The sequence below is a fragment of the Dreissena polymorpha genome, chromosome 10 (genome assembly GCF_020536995.1).
Source record: "Dreissena polymorpha isolate Duluth1 chromosome 10, UMN_Dpol_1.0, whole genome shotgun sequence".
Lineage (NCBI taxonomy): Eukaryota > Metazoa > Mollusca > Bivalvia > Myida > Dreissenidae > Dreissena > Dreissena polymorpha.
Window position 1 is genome coordinate 38,688,211 of NC_068364.1, and position 21,379 is coordinate 38,709,589.

The window sequence follows — 21,379 nt, forward strand, 5'->3', positions numbered from 1 at the left end:
AACAAGAAGAACCAATATAACAGTGAATAAACAACATTTTAGTAGGAGGACAGTTCACAATAAATATTGAAAATGGCAACTTCTGTAGATGCAATTCATAAAAGTTCAGATCAGATTAATCCAGACCAGATGTATGTGAGTAAGAAGTCTGAGTATAATGTGAAAATAAAAAGTGACAGACGTCAGACTTGCTACATCTCGAGCATTTGCATCTTGCCTAGAGGTGAAATCATTGTTGCAGATTATAATAATAAGAGAGTGAAGTTGTTGGACAAGCATTTCAATGTGTCAAGTGACTTGGAAGTAGATGGTAATCCGCAGGATATTTGCCAAATCTCATTCAGTCAGGTTGCTATAACTTTTGAGAATATTGTTCAATTTATCTCTGAAAGCAATGGGAAGCTGGTGAGTGGGCAACTGCTGTCGAATGATCATGATGACACTAGGGAGTTACCACATGCTACTCTTGGCATAACCTGCTATGATGATGTTTTGTATATCACCTCAGGCACTGCTCTCTACCAATACACCCTCAATTGGGGATCTATGAGTTGGAGACGTAAGAAATCCCTATATGAGGATACTGAAGGTGGCATTACAGATAAAATGTGTTGTAAATATATAATTTGTATATTTCATATTATTAATACATGTATATACATTTGAAACCTGATGGCTTAAACTCGCAAGGAAGGATTGGCAACAAAATGTCGAGCCATCCAGAATTCGAGCCAACCGATTTCTAATATACTTTGTTTACTAAGGTGAATCTGCAACATACTTACAACTCCAGTTGAACAGTATTCATACTGGAAAAAATCCGTATAGTAGTGTGGTACTTTCTTCTTTTGAATTAATACGAACACAGTACATACTTAAAAATTTTATTAATAAATACTTGAAAACCATAGACAGTTCAATTGTTAAATATTTTTAATAATATTGTACATAAATGTGTTTCTTCTTTGCGTATATAAACTACACAGGTCCGTTAATTTTATAAGTGACCGATAAAGATGCGCGCGCATCTTATAGTGCCCGCTGGAATGGTTAATTGTTACATTCGTGCAAGTTTCACTAAGAAGACATTTTTCATTTATACTTAGATCAAAAGCATTATCCGTTTGGCAGGTCACACGTGTGTGTTTTTTTATTAATAATCACATCTTAAAGTGTACAAAAATTAAATGCTATATTTGGGATCAATGTTTTGCAACATGTTGTCTGTAATATAAGCAGATATTTTTATATAAAATGTATCTCACTATGTGAAATTCTTTACAATAAAAATGGATTTTGTATAAAGAAGCGAAATTTTTCCTGTCCAACTTTCGCAGGGAGACAACTCGCGCACAACAAAAAGACCGTACATATTATTAAAAGTAACAGTTCGTTTGGCAGGTCGCGATTGTGTGTTTTTTACTATTAATCAAATCTTAAAAATACAAAAATTAAATACTATATTTGAGATCAATGTTTTACAATATGTTGTCTGTGATATAAGCAGTTATCTCTATATAACATGTAACTCAATATGTGAAATGCTTAACAATAAAAAGGAATTTTTTATAATAAGGAGAATGTTTTCGTGTTCAACTTTCGCAGGGAGACAACTCGCGCACAACAATGAGACCGTACATTTGATTAATAGAAACTGATAAATATGATTATTGTGTTATTTATATTTATTTCTATTGACATTTATCTGCGCAAAAATGATCGGTATAATGTAAGGAATAGAAAACCTCACTTCAGGCCCAATGGCAGAATAGTGACCAGCCAGGCAGCCCCAAACAGTAAATGGACCTCAGCCTTCGGCTTCGATCCATATACTATTTGGGGCTGCCTGGCTGGTTACTATTCTGCCATAGGGCCCTCAGTGAGGTTTTCTATTTCTTAAATATATATATATTTAAGAAATAGAAAACCTCACTGAGGCCCTATGGCAAAATAGTGACCAGCCAGGCAGCCCCATATATATATATATATATATATATATATATATATATATATATATATATATATATATTATATTATATATATAATTTTTTTAACATAAAATATAAAATAATACCACCGTGCATATGTAACACATTAATGAACATTTTTATCTCGTATAGATTTTTTTAAAGCGCCCATGTCTTAAATGCTGATCTGATTATAAAGAGAATTGTTTATGCTTTGCAGTTGACAGATGTGCATTGAGTCTTGATGGTGATTGGATCTATGTCACAAACTTTGCCCAGAACAAGCTCATCACACTGGCCACAGATGGCACCCTGATATCAACTTTCACTGACCCTGAACTGGTGGGACCAAAAGGTGTACACGTCACACCCACAGGACAAGTCCTTGTCTGTGGTATTAGCTCCCATACTGTCATACAGGTCGATCGTGATGGGAAAAAGAAAATGGCAACTCTGGCCTCAGAGAAAAATGGAATTAGCTACCCAATGTCTATCTGCTACAACACCAAACGTCGACATATAATTGTGGGAGCATATGCTAATAACAAAATCAGTGTTATGAAATTGTTATAACTCTTCCACTGTAAAAAAAATCATATAACTGGGGTCATAATTTTAATGTCAATTTTTTCTTTGAATGTCACATTTATTGATAGCTGTTTATATCTAGAACAGGAAAAACATATTTAAGCAGTTTATTTTTTATTATTTACACTAAAATAAACTGTATATGGCAATTAATTGTTGTATAGCTTTAAATTAAAGATTGAACCATTTTGAACAAATAACAATTTAATGGCCCTAACAGTTAACTACTTTTGGGCTAATCAAAACTGGAAGTGTTCATGTTGATGTCTACTAACGGACAAAACAAAAAGTCAAGACATAAGACAATTGTTGACGGATTGTAATTGTTGTTGCACCATGGTACCATGAGCAGAGAGAATAGTTTGAAGAAATTTTAACAAAGAAACAATTACTTTACACTTTAAGAAACATTACTTTCTGGAAATTTTGAAGAAATAAACAAGTTGTATTGGTAAAGTTTCGAGAGATGTTAATGTGGTGCACATGTACAATTTATCCACCCATTAAATGTGTCGTGTAAATTACGATGTATATACGTTCTTGTTTCGTGTCGTTTTATCCTGCCTCTGTTGCAAACACTGACCTAATAAAGCATGGTCGAATAAACTAGTTGATATCCGGTAGTACCTCGCGTGAACCCGATCTACCGTAAGTACGTATTCCTACGCACCGATTAACATGTTCGAATATTTGACCTTTGAAATCTATTGAGATGCATCAAGAATGTTATCGTTTTATTATATGATCCTATTTTGATTCTTCTTTAAAATACATTACCGAACCAGCTTTTCGTAGTTTTTTTTTAATTTTCATTAACTTGAATTCGCAATTTATGACGTTCCTAGTGTGACGTCATTTCTCTGACGAAACAATAGTTTAAGCAAGACTTTCTGGATTTTAGGGACAATTTTGACGTGGTGGTTTTAAACAGTAATAACACAAATTAAAGCATCGAACGAATCCATTAGGTATTTTGGATTGTTTATCATGCATAATTGCATTTTTTAGGAATAAAATAACTCGCTCCTACAAGATTATGATTTCGTAAATCGTGTTTTGGGTCAGACTGAGAGTCTGAGAGTGGTTAGCATTCGATTCAAACGCTATCAAAAATAGTGTGGTTTAAAATACATTTCGATAAAGAGATGGAAGAACAGAAAATGGAAGTGCATATCGTTGTTACTCTTTTGTTATAAGCATTTGATTAAAGTTGCCATTGATGTAAATAAAATTGAGTTTTTGTTTTGCTGTTGCATTTTTTTTCAATTTCTACCAAGAAAAGTATCTCATTCTCGATTCGTTTTTTATTTCTTGTCATATTTTCAATAGGAAACTATTAAAAGGAAATGTTTAATGTGCAACTACTTTTTCACGTGACACAATCGGTTGTTATTCGGTCGTCAGAAATGCTGTATACATGTAGGAGGCCCGACCAAAATAATTATTTTATGTCAAATAATATTTTTTCTTTGATAAAATGTGTTAACGGCATAAGTTAACACGAAGCAGGATAAATAAAATACATGGTTGGTGCCGAGATGGAGATAGTTGACTAGGTTTGGCCCGAAAAAGAAAAATAGGGCTCGCTAAATCTCGCCCTATTTTCTATTTCTAAGTCTCACCGGATAAACTTTCTCCATCTCGGCACCAACCATGTATTCTCTATGCATTTGTTTGTTTAAATTACGATGTATTCACATTCTTGTTTCCAATGTTGTTGTCTTTGTTTTTATGTGGTTCATTATGCTTGTCTTGTCTTTATGTTATTTATTGTTTTCAACTTCCGCAATATATATCGTATTGATTATATTAAACAAAGTACATAATATATGTGTTCGCTATGTCTACGTCACACAGTGCTATAATGACGTAATGGTCCATGTATTGAATAAAAACTTCTCGTACATTTAAATGGCGTCTGTTTATGAAATTTGTGGATGTACAATTTCTGACTCGACTGATGACGTGGACACAATCAAAATGACTGATTTTCGTATCATTTTTCTCCCGACGTATGAGCGGTAGACTTATGACTTGGTTTTTAGGTATTTGCAGCCTTAGCCCACTTTGGAACACCTCAGCCCAATTCAGTAAAGAGTTCTCCACTCAATGGCTTTCTCCCAGCAATTCTGAAACTTCATTTCAGCCACAAGGGCCTGGAAGGGTGAATTCATGTTGCGCCAACACGGTCGTTTGCCATTTGAGCCATTTGAGAAAAAATAAAAAATGTGGCTCAAACTTATTGTGATTTGTGAAAATGCAATAATGTCGTTTTCTTGGAAACGTGTGCCATTTTTATCCCTAACTGGTTTTGTATCATTCTTTTATTTGTTTTATTACAGTTGTAAGCATTTAAACAGTAAGAGAAAACCGATTGCACAAGAATATCCAACTACCTATGACCTTTTTTAATGAAGTGCACATGCTAGCTAAGTCAATGAACAATGAGCGCGCTGACACCTGTCATAACGTATTTGAATGAAACCCTAGATTGGGTAAATAAATCGGGTTATGAGATGGGATGGACGAAAATGCGTCTCAAAAACGAATTACGGTCATTCATTTCATGCTATAAATATTCTCTCTATTTCTTGAATATGCAGTAAAATTTGTAAAATGTCAAAAATGGGCTTATTGCAAAAGGTGTATAATAAAATAAAAATGAAACCAAGTATGATAATAATTATTTAAAAGCCAATTATTACAAACCTTTCTGTCGAGTATCGATCTTAATTAATTACTTATAATTAATAACTCATTATGTACAAACCCACAGCTTACTGAGAGCGTCATAATGTAGTCAAATGAATGTATTAAACCAAAAAAAAAATGTCATTTTAGTTTAAAGTTGTGAATTTGTAACGCAGATATAGTAATTCATTCAGTTTACTATCAAAATGGCAATAAACCACATGTCTGAGTAGTTGCTTAAATGGCTTAAATGATTGAAAAAAGAAAACAACACAATAACTTAAAAAACAAAACACTAGAGCATTTTAAGAGTCATGAAAAGTAAATAACATTTGGCTCCACTTTGACAAATCAACATAATTAATATAATGAAACCTATGAGTTTAGGATCAGAATTCAAATACATTCACTGTTGGTAGCGATATCTTGAAAAAATAAAAAAGTTAACATGTAGTTTAAAGGTTAGAGTTTCAAAATAAAGTAAATGCATTTTTTTATACTTTGATGTTGTTCTATGTATAGAGTAGAATTTGTCTTTTTATCTATGTGGCTAATGAAATCTACTTATAATTAACATGCGATTGATCTGTGTAATACAAAATATGCCTGTAGTTATGTGGATTATAACTATGTAAAGTGTGCTTCCTTGTATTAAATAAATGATGTTTCCTTGTATTAAATATATGATTGTCATGACTTCCTATATTGACAACTGTATTCAAGATTATGATAAGTGATAATATGTGCTTTGCTATCATTAAATGACATTTAAAAATTCAATAGTTCATATTTTTCATTTGATTACCTGTTTTCACAACCGAAAAATGAAAACTGGTTGTCCCAAAAACATTTAGTTCAGTGTGAGCCCTGTGTAAGAAGGTTTCATAAGGAGAGTTTGACCTAAAATGAATTCAGCTACTTTTGGACACTGAGATACTTTAAGAAATTGTGAAATTGAGGATTTTCAAAAAAAATTGGTCACAGATTAGGCAACTACAAGAACATTATAAAGAATAAAGCAAAATAACACTTCTGGCATAGATATACAAGTACATATGTACTTAAAAATAAATATGTGTTCTTATGAATAATCATTGATTGAAATTGATAAAAATTAAAAAGCGTTAAAATACAAAGGCAAAACAATGGAATAATTTGGAGTGTTTCTGTTGGTTTTGTTTAAATGCGTGTCCACTCTAGACGTTAATCAATTACATAGGTTAATCAATTACATAATTGTACATGACTGTCAGGACAGTCGCTTGGTTACAGGGGTAGCTTTTTTGGTCCACACCACCCAGATTAAAATCCCAGTAGGGCCTAGATTTATTAATTCATTTGTTTAAGGTACTGCTGCAATAGTTGTTACACTTTTGCTTTTTTAAGTATTCTGTGATAAACGTCCAAAACTAAAAATAACCTTTAACAAGTTTCTTTAAAGCCATAGACAGATCTGAAAAAATAAAGAATAAAAGTGAAATCAGTGCCAATGTCTGTCAACTTGAGGATTAAGGTCACTTGAGGTTGAAGGTCAATTGAGGTGAAGGTCACTTGAGGTTAAGGTAAAACAGGTTGACCGGCGAGTCACTGAAACTGAACATCCAGCTCAGTATTTTGCCACAATGTTCGACTAAAATGACAAAGAATTTAAGGCCTTGAAAAACGTTGTTATATGCTGGTGAAGAGGTGTAATTTTCTCCAAACTATAAAAGGAATAGACCAAAACAAAAATCACAGAACTTGAAACACTCTTATGTTAAACGGAAAAACTGTAACAGACATTCAGCAGGCTGAGGGATGTTCTTAAGTCATCGTTAAGGTCATAAATTAGGTCATGCATTTAGAGCGTCTGTTTACATTTAACTCACCATACCACAAAGGTACGTTAAAGTCTCCTAGGAGCTAGATGATGCTATTCTTGGGGATGAGTTTTAACGATGACCATAGCTCATCAAGGGATTCTTTGTCACCCTCATGGGGATGGTAGTATGATCCTATGTATATGGATCTTACTCCGGGAATGGTAACCTTTGCCCAGCATAAGTTGCATTTGGTTTTGACATCTGGCTTTTCTTGGTTTACTATGGATTTGACAATGGCTATAAGATCCCTCCACCCTGGGAGTGTGTACGGTCATCTCTGTATACATCGTAATTGAGGAAGTCAGGAAAGATCTTGGAAGTGTGAATCTCCGGTTTGAGCCATGTCTCGGTGCAACATATTACATCAGGTTTAGTTTGATATATTACCTGGTGTAGGTCAGAGATCTTATTTTTAATTGACCTACAGTTAATATTGAGAACTGATATTTTCTGACTTACGTTTCTAGATTTGGAAGGCTTCCGATCATTTGATGAGACCGGCGTAGAAGTGGCCTGGGGGGATTTGAACTGTTTGGGGGTAGAGGGAAAATCACTTACTTCGAGGCTGTTCACTTGTTGGGTGGGTGAAACAGTTTTAGGGGAAGGTACTAGGTTGCTGTAAATATTTGCATCACTAAGGGAGTCTAGGGAAGTAGGGATAGAGAATAGTTCATAGTGCTGCATATTATGCAGTGCCAGCTGAACTGGGAGTCAGACAACCTATCATAGGTTTCATCTCCAATATCTTGTCAGCAAATGTGGAACCATTGTTCTCATGGGTCACATGCAATACCTTTCTCAGTCCATGACACGTTGGCGTTACACTTACCACAAGGGTACTGGGGAATACCACCAGCAGGGCCAGGGTTGGGTTCGATGTCAGCAGACATACTTGTCAATAAACAGAATAAATATAGGCATGACAAGTCACAACTTACAAGTTTCTTAGTTGTTCTCCTGGTTGGTTTCATCGTAAGCAAAACACTCAGTCTGAATGACTTGCTCAGGATTGAGGAAGACATAACGTGACTTCTGTCAATAAATGTATCTGTATGGGTCTCAGTATTGTTTATTTTATTGTATTTGCTTAATGAAATGAGACAAGCAGTCCAAAGACAGAACGCATACAAACTGAGATTCATAGTGATGCAGTACTCGGATAACCGGAAGTGTCCGAAGTTCACAGTAAAATTTTCGGCTTCTTGTTTCAAGAGTTGTTTACTCAGATATTAATTAAGTTTTGGTTAGTAATAGAATCTTACCACCAACACCAAAGAAATTGTGAAACGATGGGTAGAAATGTGAAAATTGTTTAAATTTAGTCCGAGAGCCCACGGGTGTTTATTGCAAGTTTTGAGGCCAAGATTTTTTTTTGTATATTTGAAAAGGGTATTTTATATCCTTCCAGAAAACCCATTTCTTAAGTGTCACAGCCGTATATATCTATGATTTTTTTTGGTAAAATCACTCAAAATCGAAAGTTTTTCAGCTGATTTCTGGAATAATTAAATAAATACACATTTTCAGTCATGCGAATTAACCCAGGGTTTCCGTTTTGGGGGTTTAAAATAGGTATCAGAGACCTTTTCGACAATTCAGTGAAAAAAATATAATTTTCCAGGTATTTTATTTTTTAAAGTTAAAAACCACAAAAATTCTCATTTTTTTAGCCGAATATGCCCATTTTTCAATTTTTAATTCTGCAAATTCTTTTTACAAAGTTAACAATTTCCAACATATTTGTCTAATTAGTGTTTTAAAAACACACATATGGCCTCCTTGTTTCATTCCAACAACGACTTTTTTTGAACAGCATCTATTAGTGATTTTGGGGGGAAATGAATAAAATCATTCACAAAACTGCTGATTTCTGGAATAATTCGATTTAATTAGATTTATAAGACATGTGATCATTATAAAAATCAAATATTGTTCGCATATATACAATTGCACTCTAAACAAACCATGCAATAATCGCAGAGTGATTTTAGGTTAAAACCACTATTTTTTTACAGTTTATGTAGGTTAAAAACCACTAAATTTTAACTAGTTTAGCTGTTTTAGTCCATTTTTCAGGTTTTAGTTCATCGAATTTTTACTCTACTGAAATAATTTTCAACATATTAGTCTAAATACTGTATTAAAAACACACAAAAGGTTCTCCTGATTTAATTCAAACATGAACATTTGTTAATGAAGACTTTTAGTGAGATTTCAGGAACAATAAACGAAATCAAACACAAAACTGCTAATTTTTGGAATAATTTGATATAGTTAGATTTAAAAGACATGTGATCACGATAATAATAAGCACTCTTCGTCTTTGTACATATGCGTATAACATAGCTCAAAACAAAACATTCCAATGAGTACAGTGTACTTGTAGGTTAAAAACCACTAAATTTTTAATATATTCTTTCTTTTTGAGTAAATTCACCTGATTTATTTCAGCGGTTTTCATACCCACTGCAAATTTCGAAATTTATCTGCTGACATTTTAAATGATCTAACATTGCTTAAATATGCCCTTTAACATATTCAGTATTTTCAGTTTAACATAATCTAATGTATTGATATTAGTGTTTATAGGTTGAAAAAGGACCACTTGGTCCTTTTAACGACTTTCTTGATTTATTACAATACTTTGTTACGGAACGCAAAAATCTGTACTATATGTTATACATTTACAGTATCATTATAAACAAAACATTTACTAACATTTTATGTCACACAACTGTTACATGTAACAACATTTGGCATGAAAATCAAACAATTATTTAATTTCATCTAGACATTAACCATACTTTATGTACATAATAAATTATTATATTTCATACATGTACTGTTTTTCATGTTCACACATCTACTAGAATTTATCACGAACAATTCTTATCAACATGAAACAATAGTTTAACTACGTATACTTTATTTTATTTTTTTATTTTTATTAACAACATTTGTCACGAAAATCAAACAATTATTTAATTTCATCTAGACATTAAACATACTTTGTATACATGATAAATTATCATATTTTATACATGTACTGTTTTTATGTACACACATCTACTAGCATTTATCACGCACAATTCTTATCAACATAAAACAATAGTTTAACTACGTATACTTAAATATAGTTTTTTAACTAAAATGTATTTACAAAGTAAATAATGACGAACATTATAATTGTCATCCGGCCTTGTTATGTACTAAGTATGTGTACATCATAAATCTTTCACATGACTAAAAGCAACCATTTCCATATTCATCTATGTGTAAGTAAAGTCATCCAGTTGTGCTAGTACATTTAAGCAAATGCCAAAACATGATTATTCATGCTAATATTTCATTGTTGTATTAATCAGTATTTGAACAATCTTCGTCATCACCATCGATATCATCAATCTCCAACTCAACTTCATCAGTGTCATCTGGCTCATCAACGCTCTCCGAAAGCACACGTCCAATGTCTGTAGGTAATTGTGGTCCAGAAAACCACTTCAACTTAAAGTATCCATCATCTTCCAACCATCCATTTTCTGTTGGATCCAATTCCAGAAGGACTGCCTTGTGAGCATGCCGCCAAATATACGACACCAAATTTGTCTGTAGTAGCTTTTGGTGTAAAACAGGTTTTGAAGGAGGTAGAAGAGTGGCATCTGCACCTTTACTTTTAACGAGTGGTTGTGCTTCATCAGTTGGTGCAAACTTTGTTCGGAAGATGGAGTATCTGACACTTTCAACATCACATAATCCTGGCTTCCCATACATCGCACAAACAAATGACTCAATAGTACTCTCTGTTTCTGGTGTAACTTCCTGACTTTCTCCAAGGGCAGCAAATGCTTTCTGGAATAATGTAGACTTCTCGACAAGAGAGAATGGCCTAACCTTTCCCTTGCGGACAAATGCTGCAGTGTAATCGCAGCCTGTAAAAGCATGCACTGTAGGTAAGGCATCACAAATACTTTGCCCAAGGACGGATCCGAGCTTGTTGACTTCTATATATCTCCTGTTGTTACTGCTACTGAGTCCAACATCCATCCATACATTCAAAGAATACTTTCCTGCATAGTTCAAAAGGATAACCAAAACATCGGTGTCACTACAGCGTATGACTACATTTTGTGAGTCTTCGGTATGTTGCGCAATGTGATGAAAGTGCCAGATAATACGCGTGTCTGCTTCTTCGTGTTTACAGGCCAAATCGCCTATTTCAATGCGACTAACTGTTTCCTGGTCTGACGTGAACCTGTAACATGCCCAAAATAGAGACAACAGTCCTTCAAAAATGGTGCATATTCATTTCTCGCCCACTCTTCTGACAGGAAAACCAAAAAAGAGGTCTTGAATGACTCTGATCGCAATGCTTTATGAAATTCCTTTGGTCTTCTTTGATCTCGACCAGACACAATGAATCCATCAACAACTGCGCTACGCGATGTCCTTTCAATGTCTTTAATGGATGGATGTCTGTACGTATCACACACAAAGTCCACACGGGAAGATAAGCCGGACAATCGAGAAATTATCACCTTTGCTATCTCGGCAAATGTACTCGGCAAAGCGGTCATTGTCTGAATCAAGAACATGCCGTCAATGATAGTTGCGTCAATTCTTTGGGGTGGTTCACTTGTTATTCTGTCTTCTAGAATCTTCATTAATTTCGATTTATCTGTTTTCATTACACTCCCATCAACATGTGCTAGGGAAAGTGGCACTGGCGTTAGTGGAAACGAGAAGATTTTCTTCAGATCTATTTCAATTGTTGTGGCCAAGTATAGCAATCGACCAAACAGATCTCGTGAACAAGTCAGTTGCCTTATGGTGTTATCCTTTCTTGTAACAGCCATTTTAATAGCACAATCTGCGAAATTCTTAACCTTCCTTCTTGGAATAGGCTTTTCAAATCGTGAGGAGTCGAGAAAGCCTCCACTTGCAAATTGTTCCATCCAGGCACTTCCCTGTTTCTCCATCGTCAATAAATCATCTGCAATATCTTTGGAAACAATCTTGCCAGTGGAGATGCAAATAAGTTCATCATTTCTGTAATCACTGCTTAATGGATTCATTCTGGTCTCGATTCCAGAAACCAGCTTTTGCAAGTCGTTATTGTCGCGTTCAATACGTGACTGTTTCAGCTCTTGTGCAGGACTATCGTACGATATCATTCCTGATTTTGTGAGAAGACTATTTACAATAGTCCTTCTAGACGTCTGTGTAAGCATCCAACGTCGACGAGCACCTTCTTTAGTACTGAATGACGAAATCCCAGTTAATCTCGAGGCGGCATCTGCATTTATCGACTGCTCTAGTACAAGATCTACTGGAGAACGTGAAAACATCTTTGATGTCCGTCGAATCGTGAAAGCCCCTTTCTCTAGTTTTGGTCGTATTCCAGGATGGGTTTGGTCTATGTTAATAAGATCAAGATGGTATTATTGGCTGGTAGAAATGCAAATATCATCATTCAGCAAAGTATTCTTATCAGTCAGATTGAATTACTGAACTCATTCCATTGAAACATTACTTGTGTGACAACATTATTTTCAACAGTTCTACATTCAGGAAATGTTATTTTCATATTTCCAGGCCTTTTGAGTGATTTTCAAACATGTACCATCCTTACCCCCAAAACTGGTACTCCCATGTGAGGGTTTGAGTTGTCAATGCACAACCAGTTTGACGACCTTGACAGCAAGACCTGAAATATACAATACATGTACTGTTGTTGTTATTGTTGTAGTACAATCAATTTATGGATGGATAATTAAACAATAACATATTTGAATAGTAATGAAGAAAAATAAAAACAGAGTAAATTGAAAACATTTTTAACATAGTAATAAGACTTTGAAAAAATAACTTTTATAGGGCAAAGGCAGGTAAAAGAATTTAGAAATTTGGTGGTTTTTAACCTTTTTTAATAAGAACTAGAAACTTCATTCAACCAACCTGCATAGTTTGCTTGATGCTGATAAACATTGTTACTGTTCCCTTTATATCATTCAAACATTTCTGGAAAAAAAAATAACTCTGTAGACCAAATGCGTATTTAAATTCATGACCCTTCTGTACACTTTCTCTTTTTTTTTGTAAAATGCTATTCTAACCCTTTTGTTGAAGTACTTATAGTACTGTTTTACCAAGGTATGCTGAGTTAACATGCACAGATGGTCAATATGAACTGGAAAAGTCATCAACATGTCATACACAGGAACTGTTCGATGTTTAAACATATTTCAAACAAACGGTTATACTATATAAAATTAAGCCTATAGTGTATGAAGTTTGAAATAGTACATTAATAGATAAAAAAACATTACTTACCTAAACTTATACTTGTAAATCTAGGCAAGTCCTTCTGTTTTTCATAATTTTATTTTGACCTCTGCAGACTGATCATGGCGTGTTTAAATCAAAGGGAATCAACTTTTGTAAAAGTGGTTCAAACATTAAACAGGTCAGTATTGGTCTATTTACAGGATTTTAAAGAATATATATACTATGTTACCAATGTTTGGACATAGAAATGATTGCAGTTTTTTTTTATTGTAATTAGATTAATTTAATCATATCACAAAAGGAAAAATTGTGTAAATTTCATTTTTCTCAACATTAAGCGGTTTTTAACCTATAAGCAAACTGTGCACACAATCTTGGCATAATGTAAGCATTTGATTCAATTTTTTATTTTGTGTGATTTTATATACATATGTACATGAATGAACAACATTTTACCATTTATAATGATCACATGTCTAATTAATGACATTTTGGAGCAGTAACCTGCAGTTTTGCGTGTGACTTAGGTCGTCCCCCACTCCACACCCCCAATGACTTAAAAAAGACATTAAAAAAAATTATGCACTAAAATAGGGAGACACTGTGTGCATTTTTAGAACTCAAATGAGACAGACATATTGAAAATTGTTTACATGGTAACAAAGACCGAAGAACTTTAGCTTGAAAATGGGCAAAAACGGCTACAAATGTTAAGAATTTAGTGGTTTTTAAACTTTAAGCACCATAAATGTATCGGATTTTTTCATAAAAGTGATGTTATACATATAAATATATCTATATAGACCTGTAAAATAAATATGCGAACAATATTTGATTGTTATAATGATCACATGTCTTATAAATCTAATTAAATCAAATTATTCCAGAAATCAGCAGTTTTGTGAGTGATTTTATTCATTTCCCCCCAAAATCACTAATAGATGGTAATCAAAAAAAGTCGTTGTTGGAATTAAACAAGGAGGCCATATGTGTGTTTTTAAAACACTAATTAGACAAATATGTTGGAAATTGTTAACTTTGTAAAAAGAATTTGCAGAATTAAAAATTGAAATATGGGCAAATTCGGCTAAAAAAATGAGAATTTTTGTGGTTTTTAACTTAAAAAAAAAAAAAAAAACATGGAAAATTATATTTTTTTCACTAAATTATTGAAAAGGTCTCTGATACCTATTTTAAAACCCCAAAACGGAAACCCTGGGTTAATTCGCATGACTGAAAATGTGTATTTATTTAATTATTCCAGAAATCAGCAGAAAAACTTTCGATTTTGAGTGATTTTACCAAAAAAATCATAGATATATACGGCTGTGACACTTAAGAAATGGGTTTTCTGGAAGGATATAAAATACCCTTTTCGAATATACAAAAAAAAATCTTGGCCTCAAAACTTGCAATAAACACCCGTGGGCTCTCGGACTAATTGGTGAGAGCACTGGAAAGACGTGACTGATTCCCGACGCATGCGCAAATTAAACTAAATTAAAGGGTTACAGAAGTTGTTATCAGATTATCTTGTGTAAACATCGCAAAACTTTATATAAAATTACAAACAATATCTTAAATTTTGACTACATACATTAGGCTTTATAGTATGTGAATAATTCACCTATCTGAGTACTATCACTATAATACTTTAACCCTTTCCTCCATAAAATGCAAAGTGGAAATGGCTTTTGCAACCAGCATAAAACCAGATGATCTTCAAAGTATTGAATTATAATTAAATGCAGATTTCTTATTTCTCAATTTATGACTGTTATTTCTTTGAATGGCACCTTCAGGTATAGCAGATGAGTATTCAGTTTCATTTAGTGAGTCATAGATAAAACTCCTGTTTAAATCTAGAGGGGGCACTTGCATATTAAAGGGACCTTTTCACGTTTTGGCATATTGACAAAATAAAAAAATTGTTTCAGATTCACACATTTTCGTTGTAGTTATATTTGTGAAGAGACAGTAATACTGAACATTTACCATGCTCTTAAATATCCATTAAATGGAATCTTTTGAAGTTTTTAAAAACTTGAAAATTATAAAGCGTTGCGACGCGAAACGATTGAATAATTTGGAGAGTTCTGTTGTTGTCGTTATATTTTGTGATACTACGAGGCTTGCTTATATAAAGTATAAAAAAATCACTCATTCATTGTATGAGCACGGATGGCTGAGTAGTCTAAGTGATAGACTTTTATTCCAGAGCTCAGTGGTTCAAGTCCAGTTGACGGTTACTTTTTTTCTTTCTTTTATAATATATTTTTTTTACTGGAGCTTTTAAAATCCAATGTTTAGATTAATCAATATAAAGCATTTAATGACAAACTTCAATGCATGCCAAAATCTGTAAAAAGGCCCCTTCAAAGTCTAAAAAGTCCTTTGTGTATGTTGGCATAGGCCAGCTGGTAGCATAACTGGACTGGACTTAAGCAATGTGTTGGTTGGAGCACTGAATGTTTTGAGCAGCTGTTTGGGAAAACTTCGCACATACATGTATGTGCATAAAGGGTTGTCCCAGATTAGCCTGTGTAAACTTCACAAGATAATCAGGGACAACACTTTGCGCAGAAACTGGGTGTTGGCTAAGAGGCTTCCTCTGAACCCAATTTTTCATCAAAGCAGAAAATTTCGTCTATGATTAGCATGTTAGGATATGACTAATCTGGAGTGACACTACGCGCATGAAGATGATGCAGTAAGCCCACTTTTCCAAGATCGAGGCTCATTTGGACACTGTTTTAAGTCTATTAATCCAAATATCTATTCATTATGGGCAGTGGATCCAAAGAGTCCTTTATTTCACTCAATCCACAATAGAATTCCTAATGCACCCAGCCCTAAGTATGGTTTGAACCTATTTATTTTAGCTCGATTGCATCAAAAACCTCAGGCTTATCGAAACGCTCTTGAGTCCGTTTCCTGGGCCTATAACCAGTACTTGGGTGTCTTTGGGGGAGATCTAAAGACGCTCCCACGGTGGGGATCGAACCCATGACCAACTGGTCGCTTGGCAGACACCTTATCCATTACACCATGGAAACCTGCATAAAAAATTATATAAATATATATATATATATATATATATATATATATATATATATATATATATATATATATATATATATTTATTTATTTATATATATATATATTTATTATCTTTTTATATTATCTATTAATTTCTAAAAGAGAAAATAAATATCTATTTTAGGCAGCGGATCCAAAGAGGCCTTTATTTTGCTCAATCCACAATACACGCATCCCTTGCAATCTAGATTTCATGATGCTGCCTTCAAAATGCATCCATGGGGTCAGCAGACCAACCATGAGGCACATTTATTGTGTATTGGGGGGGGGGACTAAATCCCTTCTGAATGTAAAGCTGATTCCCAGTGACCATTTTACAAAGTTGTATTTCCCAAAGTCAAGGAATCGGTTGATCTTTTTAATGGAGAATCACTCTGTCCAAAAATCCAAAACATCCCGGCAACTTCCCTACTAGGATATCCTGGTCAATCCTTTTGAGGAATATACATGGATCATTCAAAACCATCTTCCGAGGTAGTTGCAGACACAAACTACAAATTTAAATTGTGATCAACTTGTGTCAAAAAAGTCTTGGTAAATATAGACCGTCTTCTAAAGGACCACACATTGCTGTATAATGGGAGTTGATCACAGTTTTTTTGTATTTTTAAACAAGATGTGTTTATGAAACACTTGTCACCCCCATATATTTGACTTTTGAACTTGAAGGATGACCTTGACCTTTCACCACTCAAAATGTGCCGTTCCATGAGTTCACATGCATGCCAAATATCAAGTTGCTATCTTCAATATTGCAACAGTTATTTCCAATGTTAAAGTTTGATGCAAACAAACCAACAAACAAACAGACGGGGCAAAGACAATATGTCACCCAGTACAGACTTGGTGCAATAAAAATATCATTTAATTAATTTACTAACAAAACTGTATACTTGCAATTGTTTTAAATGATAATTAGAAAAGAGAACAAGATAAAATAAAACAAACATGCCAGCCCTGGGACCTCTAGAAGCATGCTTTTAATTCTATGTTATTAAACAAACGACGGCAAAACACATTTTTGCTAAAAGTTGATGAAAAGTTTTCATATGCTTTATAATGTTTACCGTCTATGAATGATGATTATCAAAAAAACAAATATGTATTTTTTTTTCAAATTTACTTAGGAGTGTTATTTTGTGTGTTTGAATGTTATTCATACATTCTAGTTTTAAAAAGGACCTTTTTTCGAAAATTGTCATTTTGCAAAACTGTAAACAAGTCCCTCAATATAAACCCTTTGCAAGTAAGCAGTTGCTGGAAAATGACCCAGCTACATGTGCTACCATTTATTGTTACCGCATTCTCTGTGTGTTGTAATACAAATACAAACACTTCCACCAGACAATTTATTTAAGAAATTAAAGACAAATGATTAACTTTTTTTTTACAAGTAATCAACAAAAGACTTAAGTACATGCATACCAATATCAGCAGTTGTTTAATTGTGTGTAAAAAACATTGTTCTAAATTATCTGAAATATTGTCTATTTGTATGCAGTTATCCTCATAAAATTTGGCTATATTGACATTCCTGCTTATCTGATAAGTACAACAAAACAGAAGGAAAACCTCAGACAAAACAAGTAACGACAAAACATCAGCAGTTGAAATGTAACTATCACAGGTTAAATCAACATCTATGACAATATTGTCTAGTTGTGTTAATAATTGAATTTTTGAAATTGTCATAAAACATCATTCCAGATTGCCTTATCGTTTAAGTCCATTGCTAAAAAGGTTTTATTTCAGATAAAAAATATTGTGATGCTAATGTATAAACGCCATTATTATAATTGGTTTACGCCTCTTAAAGTTATGATTATTGTTAAGCACACGGATACAAATACACAACTGTAGTGTATAACAGTCTCCACAATTGGAATGTATACACAATTATCACAGACATCTCAACTATAGGTACAACAATCATAATGTGAAGCACAAATAATAACATAAAAATATAAATTTTTCAAATAGTGTCCTGTTTTTCTTTAAATATTTAAAGACATACATCAAGCGCTTAAACAATTCCTTTTAGGAAAGATTTCGTCACAAGTTATTGTCGACTAACATTCAACACCATCTTTAGTGAAATATCATTAATCATTTATTTTATAATTCAAAGTTTAATATATAGTAATTATAATAATAATAAAGGACGGACTTTGTAAACAATAGTTCAAAATAATTAACAAACTTAAAATACATTTCAAACATTACATTTTTATCAAACAAATGTTCAGAAAAAACACAATCAACTGCAAAAAAACACGCTACACTAAAGTCCATTGTTTATTAAATCATATAAATGCACTTATAATATAAAAGTCTGTGTCGAAACAAGTACAAATAAATAGGTTAAAATAGTGATGAAAGTATAAGTTGCAAAAACAAAGCATTGGTCAATCCACCAACAAGATCACAATATAGATCTAGTGTATATTATGGACAGAATCACGAATACCAACTGGATGCCCCATTCATGGATATGTAAAACAAATTTGAAAAGAACATAAAGTTATTTGAACATTGCCAAATTTCATACCCAAAGAACAGGACCAAAGCAGCGCAATTTTTACAATTAACAAGTGGCCAAATTGTTTGTCTATTTTTTCAGGGGTGTGATTTAAGAACCATTTCATGGGAGAAAAATGCCCTACTCCCCTTATAGGATTAAATTAAACTCTTCGTTTGTATATAAATCAATAAAAGTTAATAACTATTTGTTAAATTGATTTGTCATTGAAAAATCACACCTCTGTTTTTACTTAAATTCAATGGTCTACCAGCGGACGACAACTAAGATCGAGCTCGGGCCCGTTTAGTTGTCGAGCTGGCAGAGCATAGCCACTCCCCGCTGGACCCAGTGGTCTTCGGGCTTGTCCGTCGGGATGAGCATCCCGATCACATAGTTGGTGGAGTGGCCAGTGGTCGAAAGAACACCGCGACGCTCGCTCGTCTTGTACACAGGGATGTGGTAGACACATTCCTCAACCAGGTCTGCACGCTTGCAAGGCTTCATCCAGATCTGAAATGGATGTTTTTTTACGGGTTTTGACCGTTTTGACTCGAGACTTTTGAATTTGTTACCAAATTCATGTGAATAATACCCTTACACTGTTAGATGCGTTAGTGGTAAATAACAAAAGAATGTGCGAATCACTCGTTTTGCACATCTACAATGCAAATGATGAATAAAATTGCTTTAGAAATATTGCAGTTGTCACTTCAAAGTCTTTTGGAATGTTTATGTACTGACTGACAGGCCAAAAAACTGCCAGAATGACTCCTAAAGTACCTCCTCTCAGATTTCTTTTGCAGGTGTATGATAAAATTTAAATTTGAAAAAGTTCTCTTAAAACCAATGTTACAAGGTAATCATTTTCTTTACACATTTTGAGAATAAAGGGCTCACATCTTATTTTATAAAAAAGGTTAACTTTGCGGTTCAGAGTTTTGAGGATACCACAGCCGTGTCTTAATTCGCACTGAAATGCAGGTTATCCCTTTCTTTTACGGTCAAAAGCAAAGTGAAAATGAATATATGCAATCAGCATGAAACCAGAACAATATGCTTTGCAACATGGTTTTATGTAGTTGGATGCTTATCAGTATCTTCTGGTTGGAAATGAAACTTTAAAACTTAAAGAGTATGAAAGGTGTTTAATTTAATTAGATTTTCTTAAGGATAACAAACGCGTCAAACTGCTTATCTGAGTGGTAAAGTGTTATCTTACCACGGGAACTGGATCGAAGAGTATCTTTGGTAAAGACTCTGCCAGGAGGTGGGTCTTCCTGTCCCAGCGAGCTCCTTCCAGGAATAGACCCTTCACATAGACACCTAAAGAAAAGTAAAACTTGGTAAAGGCACTATACATAGGCACCTGGAGAAAAGGAAAACTTGGTATAGACACTATACATAGGCACCTGGAGAAAAGTAAAACTTGGTATCGACACTATACATAGGCACCTGGAGAAAAGTAAAACATGGTATAGACAATCTACATATCCACCTGCAGAAAAGTAAAACTTGGTATAGACACCTTACATGGACACCTGGAGAGAAGTAAAACTTTGTATAGATTCTAGACATAGACACCTGTGAAAAAGTAAAACTTGGTATAAACCATACACATAGACACATGGAGAGAAGTTAAACTTTAATGTTCTATTACCTGTGTATAAAGGAACATTATTCCATCACATTCAAATTTGGCTGCAATTTCTTGAAAAAAGTCTCGGCGATGAAACATGCTAAACCAAAAGGCAAGTTTGTATATAAAGTATCATCAACTTCCAGATGTTGCAAGGATACTTCAGTACCGTATGGAAGGATTGATGGATGACCAAACAAATATTAGAACATGAATCCCTGGGGGAACTCATTTTGCAAGTGTACAGATAAACTTTATTACAGAAGGTCACTGATGAACAAAGCCGCGACTATCTGTTTTAAGTTGAAAATCACGTAATTATTTGAAGCATTTTTATTCCTGCAAGATTCTCCAGTTCAATCCTTTAAAAAAACATAAATTATTGGCGGGAGTGCATAAAATAACAAAAGGACGCTTATTGCGCTCAAGCGCTCTCATGAGTTAAGAGACACAAAATGCAATTGTTGACCAATTGATCTAGTTTTTCACACCACTTGACACAAATTCAAACAAGACCTTAATATGTCAAGATGAATATTCTGACCAAGTTTCATCACAACAAAGTCATAAATGTGGCCTCTAGAGTGGTAACACGTTTTTAATAAGATTAGGTGACCAGATGACCTAATTTTTCAGCAAAACTCAAACATTTTAAATATAGGCTTAGATAATGTCAAAATGAAAATTATAATAAATTTAAATCAAGCTTGAGTCATAAATGTTGCCACTT

General features: G+C 33.7%; 2 protein-coding genes across 6 annotated transcripts in view; one reads left to right on the plus strand and one right to left on the minus strand.

Moving 5' to 3' along the window:
• Nucleotides 1–21,379, plus strand: part of LOC127848500 (uncharacterized) — a 458,919-nt gene that overhangs the window by 409,660 nt on the left and 27,880 nt on the right. For 2 of the 5 annotated variants that reach the window (XM_052380999.1, XM_052380994.1), the window contains exon 5: nt 2,388–4,383. The exons of the other annotated variants lie outside the window; for them this stretch is intronic. In XM_052380999.1, coding sequence (XP_052236959.1) covers nt 2,388–2,540 — 153 coding nt within the window. In that variant the 3' untranslated portion in view covers nt 2,541–4,383. Of the gene's footprint in view, nt 1–2,387; nt 4,384–21,379 lie in introns of those variants that run through there. 5 annotated transcript variants of the gene reach the window in all.
• Nucleotides 1–21,379, minus strand: part of LOC127848498 (dynein axonemal heavy chain 7-like) — a 281,861-nt gene that overhangs the window by 84,291 nt on the left and 176,191 nt on the right. The window lies entirely within an intron of this gene.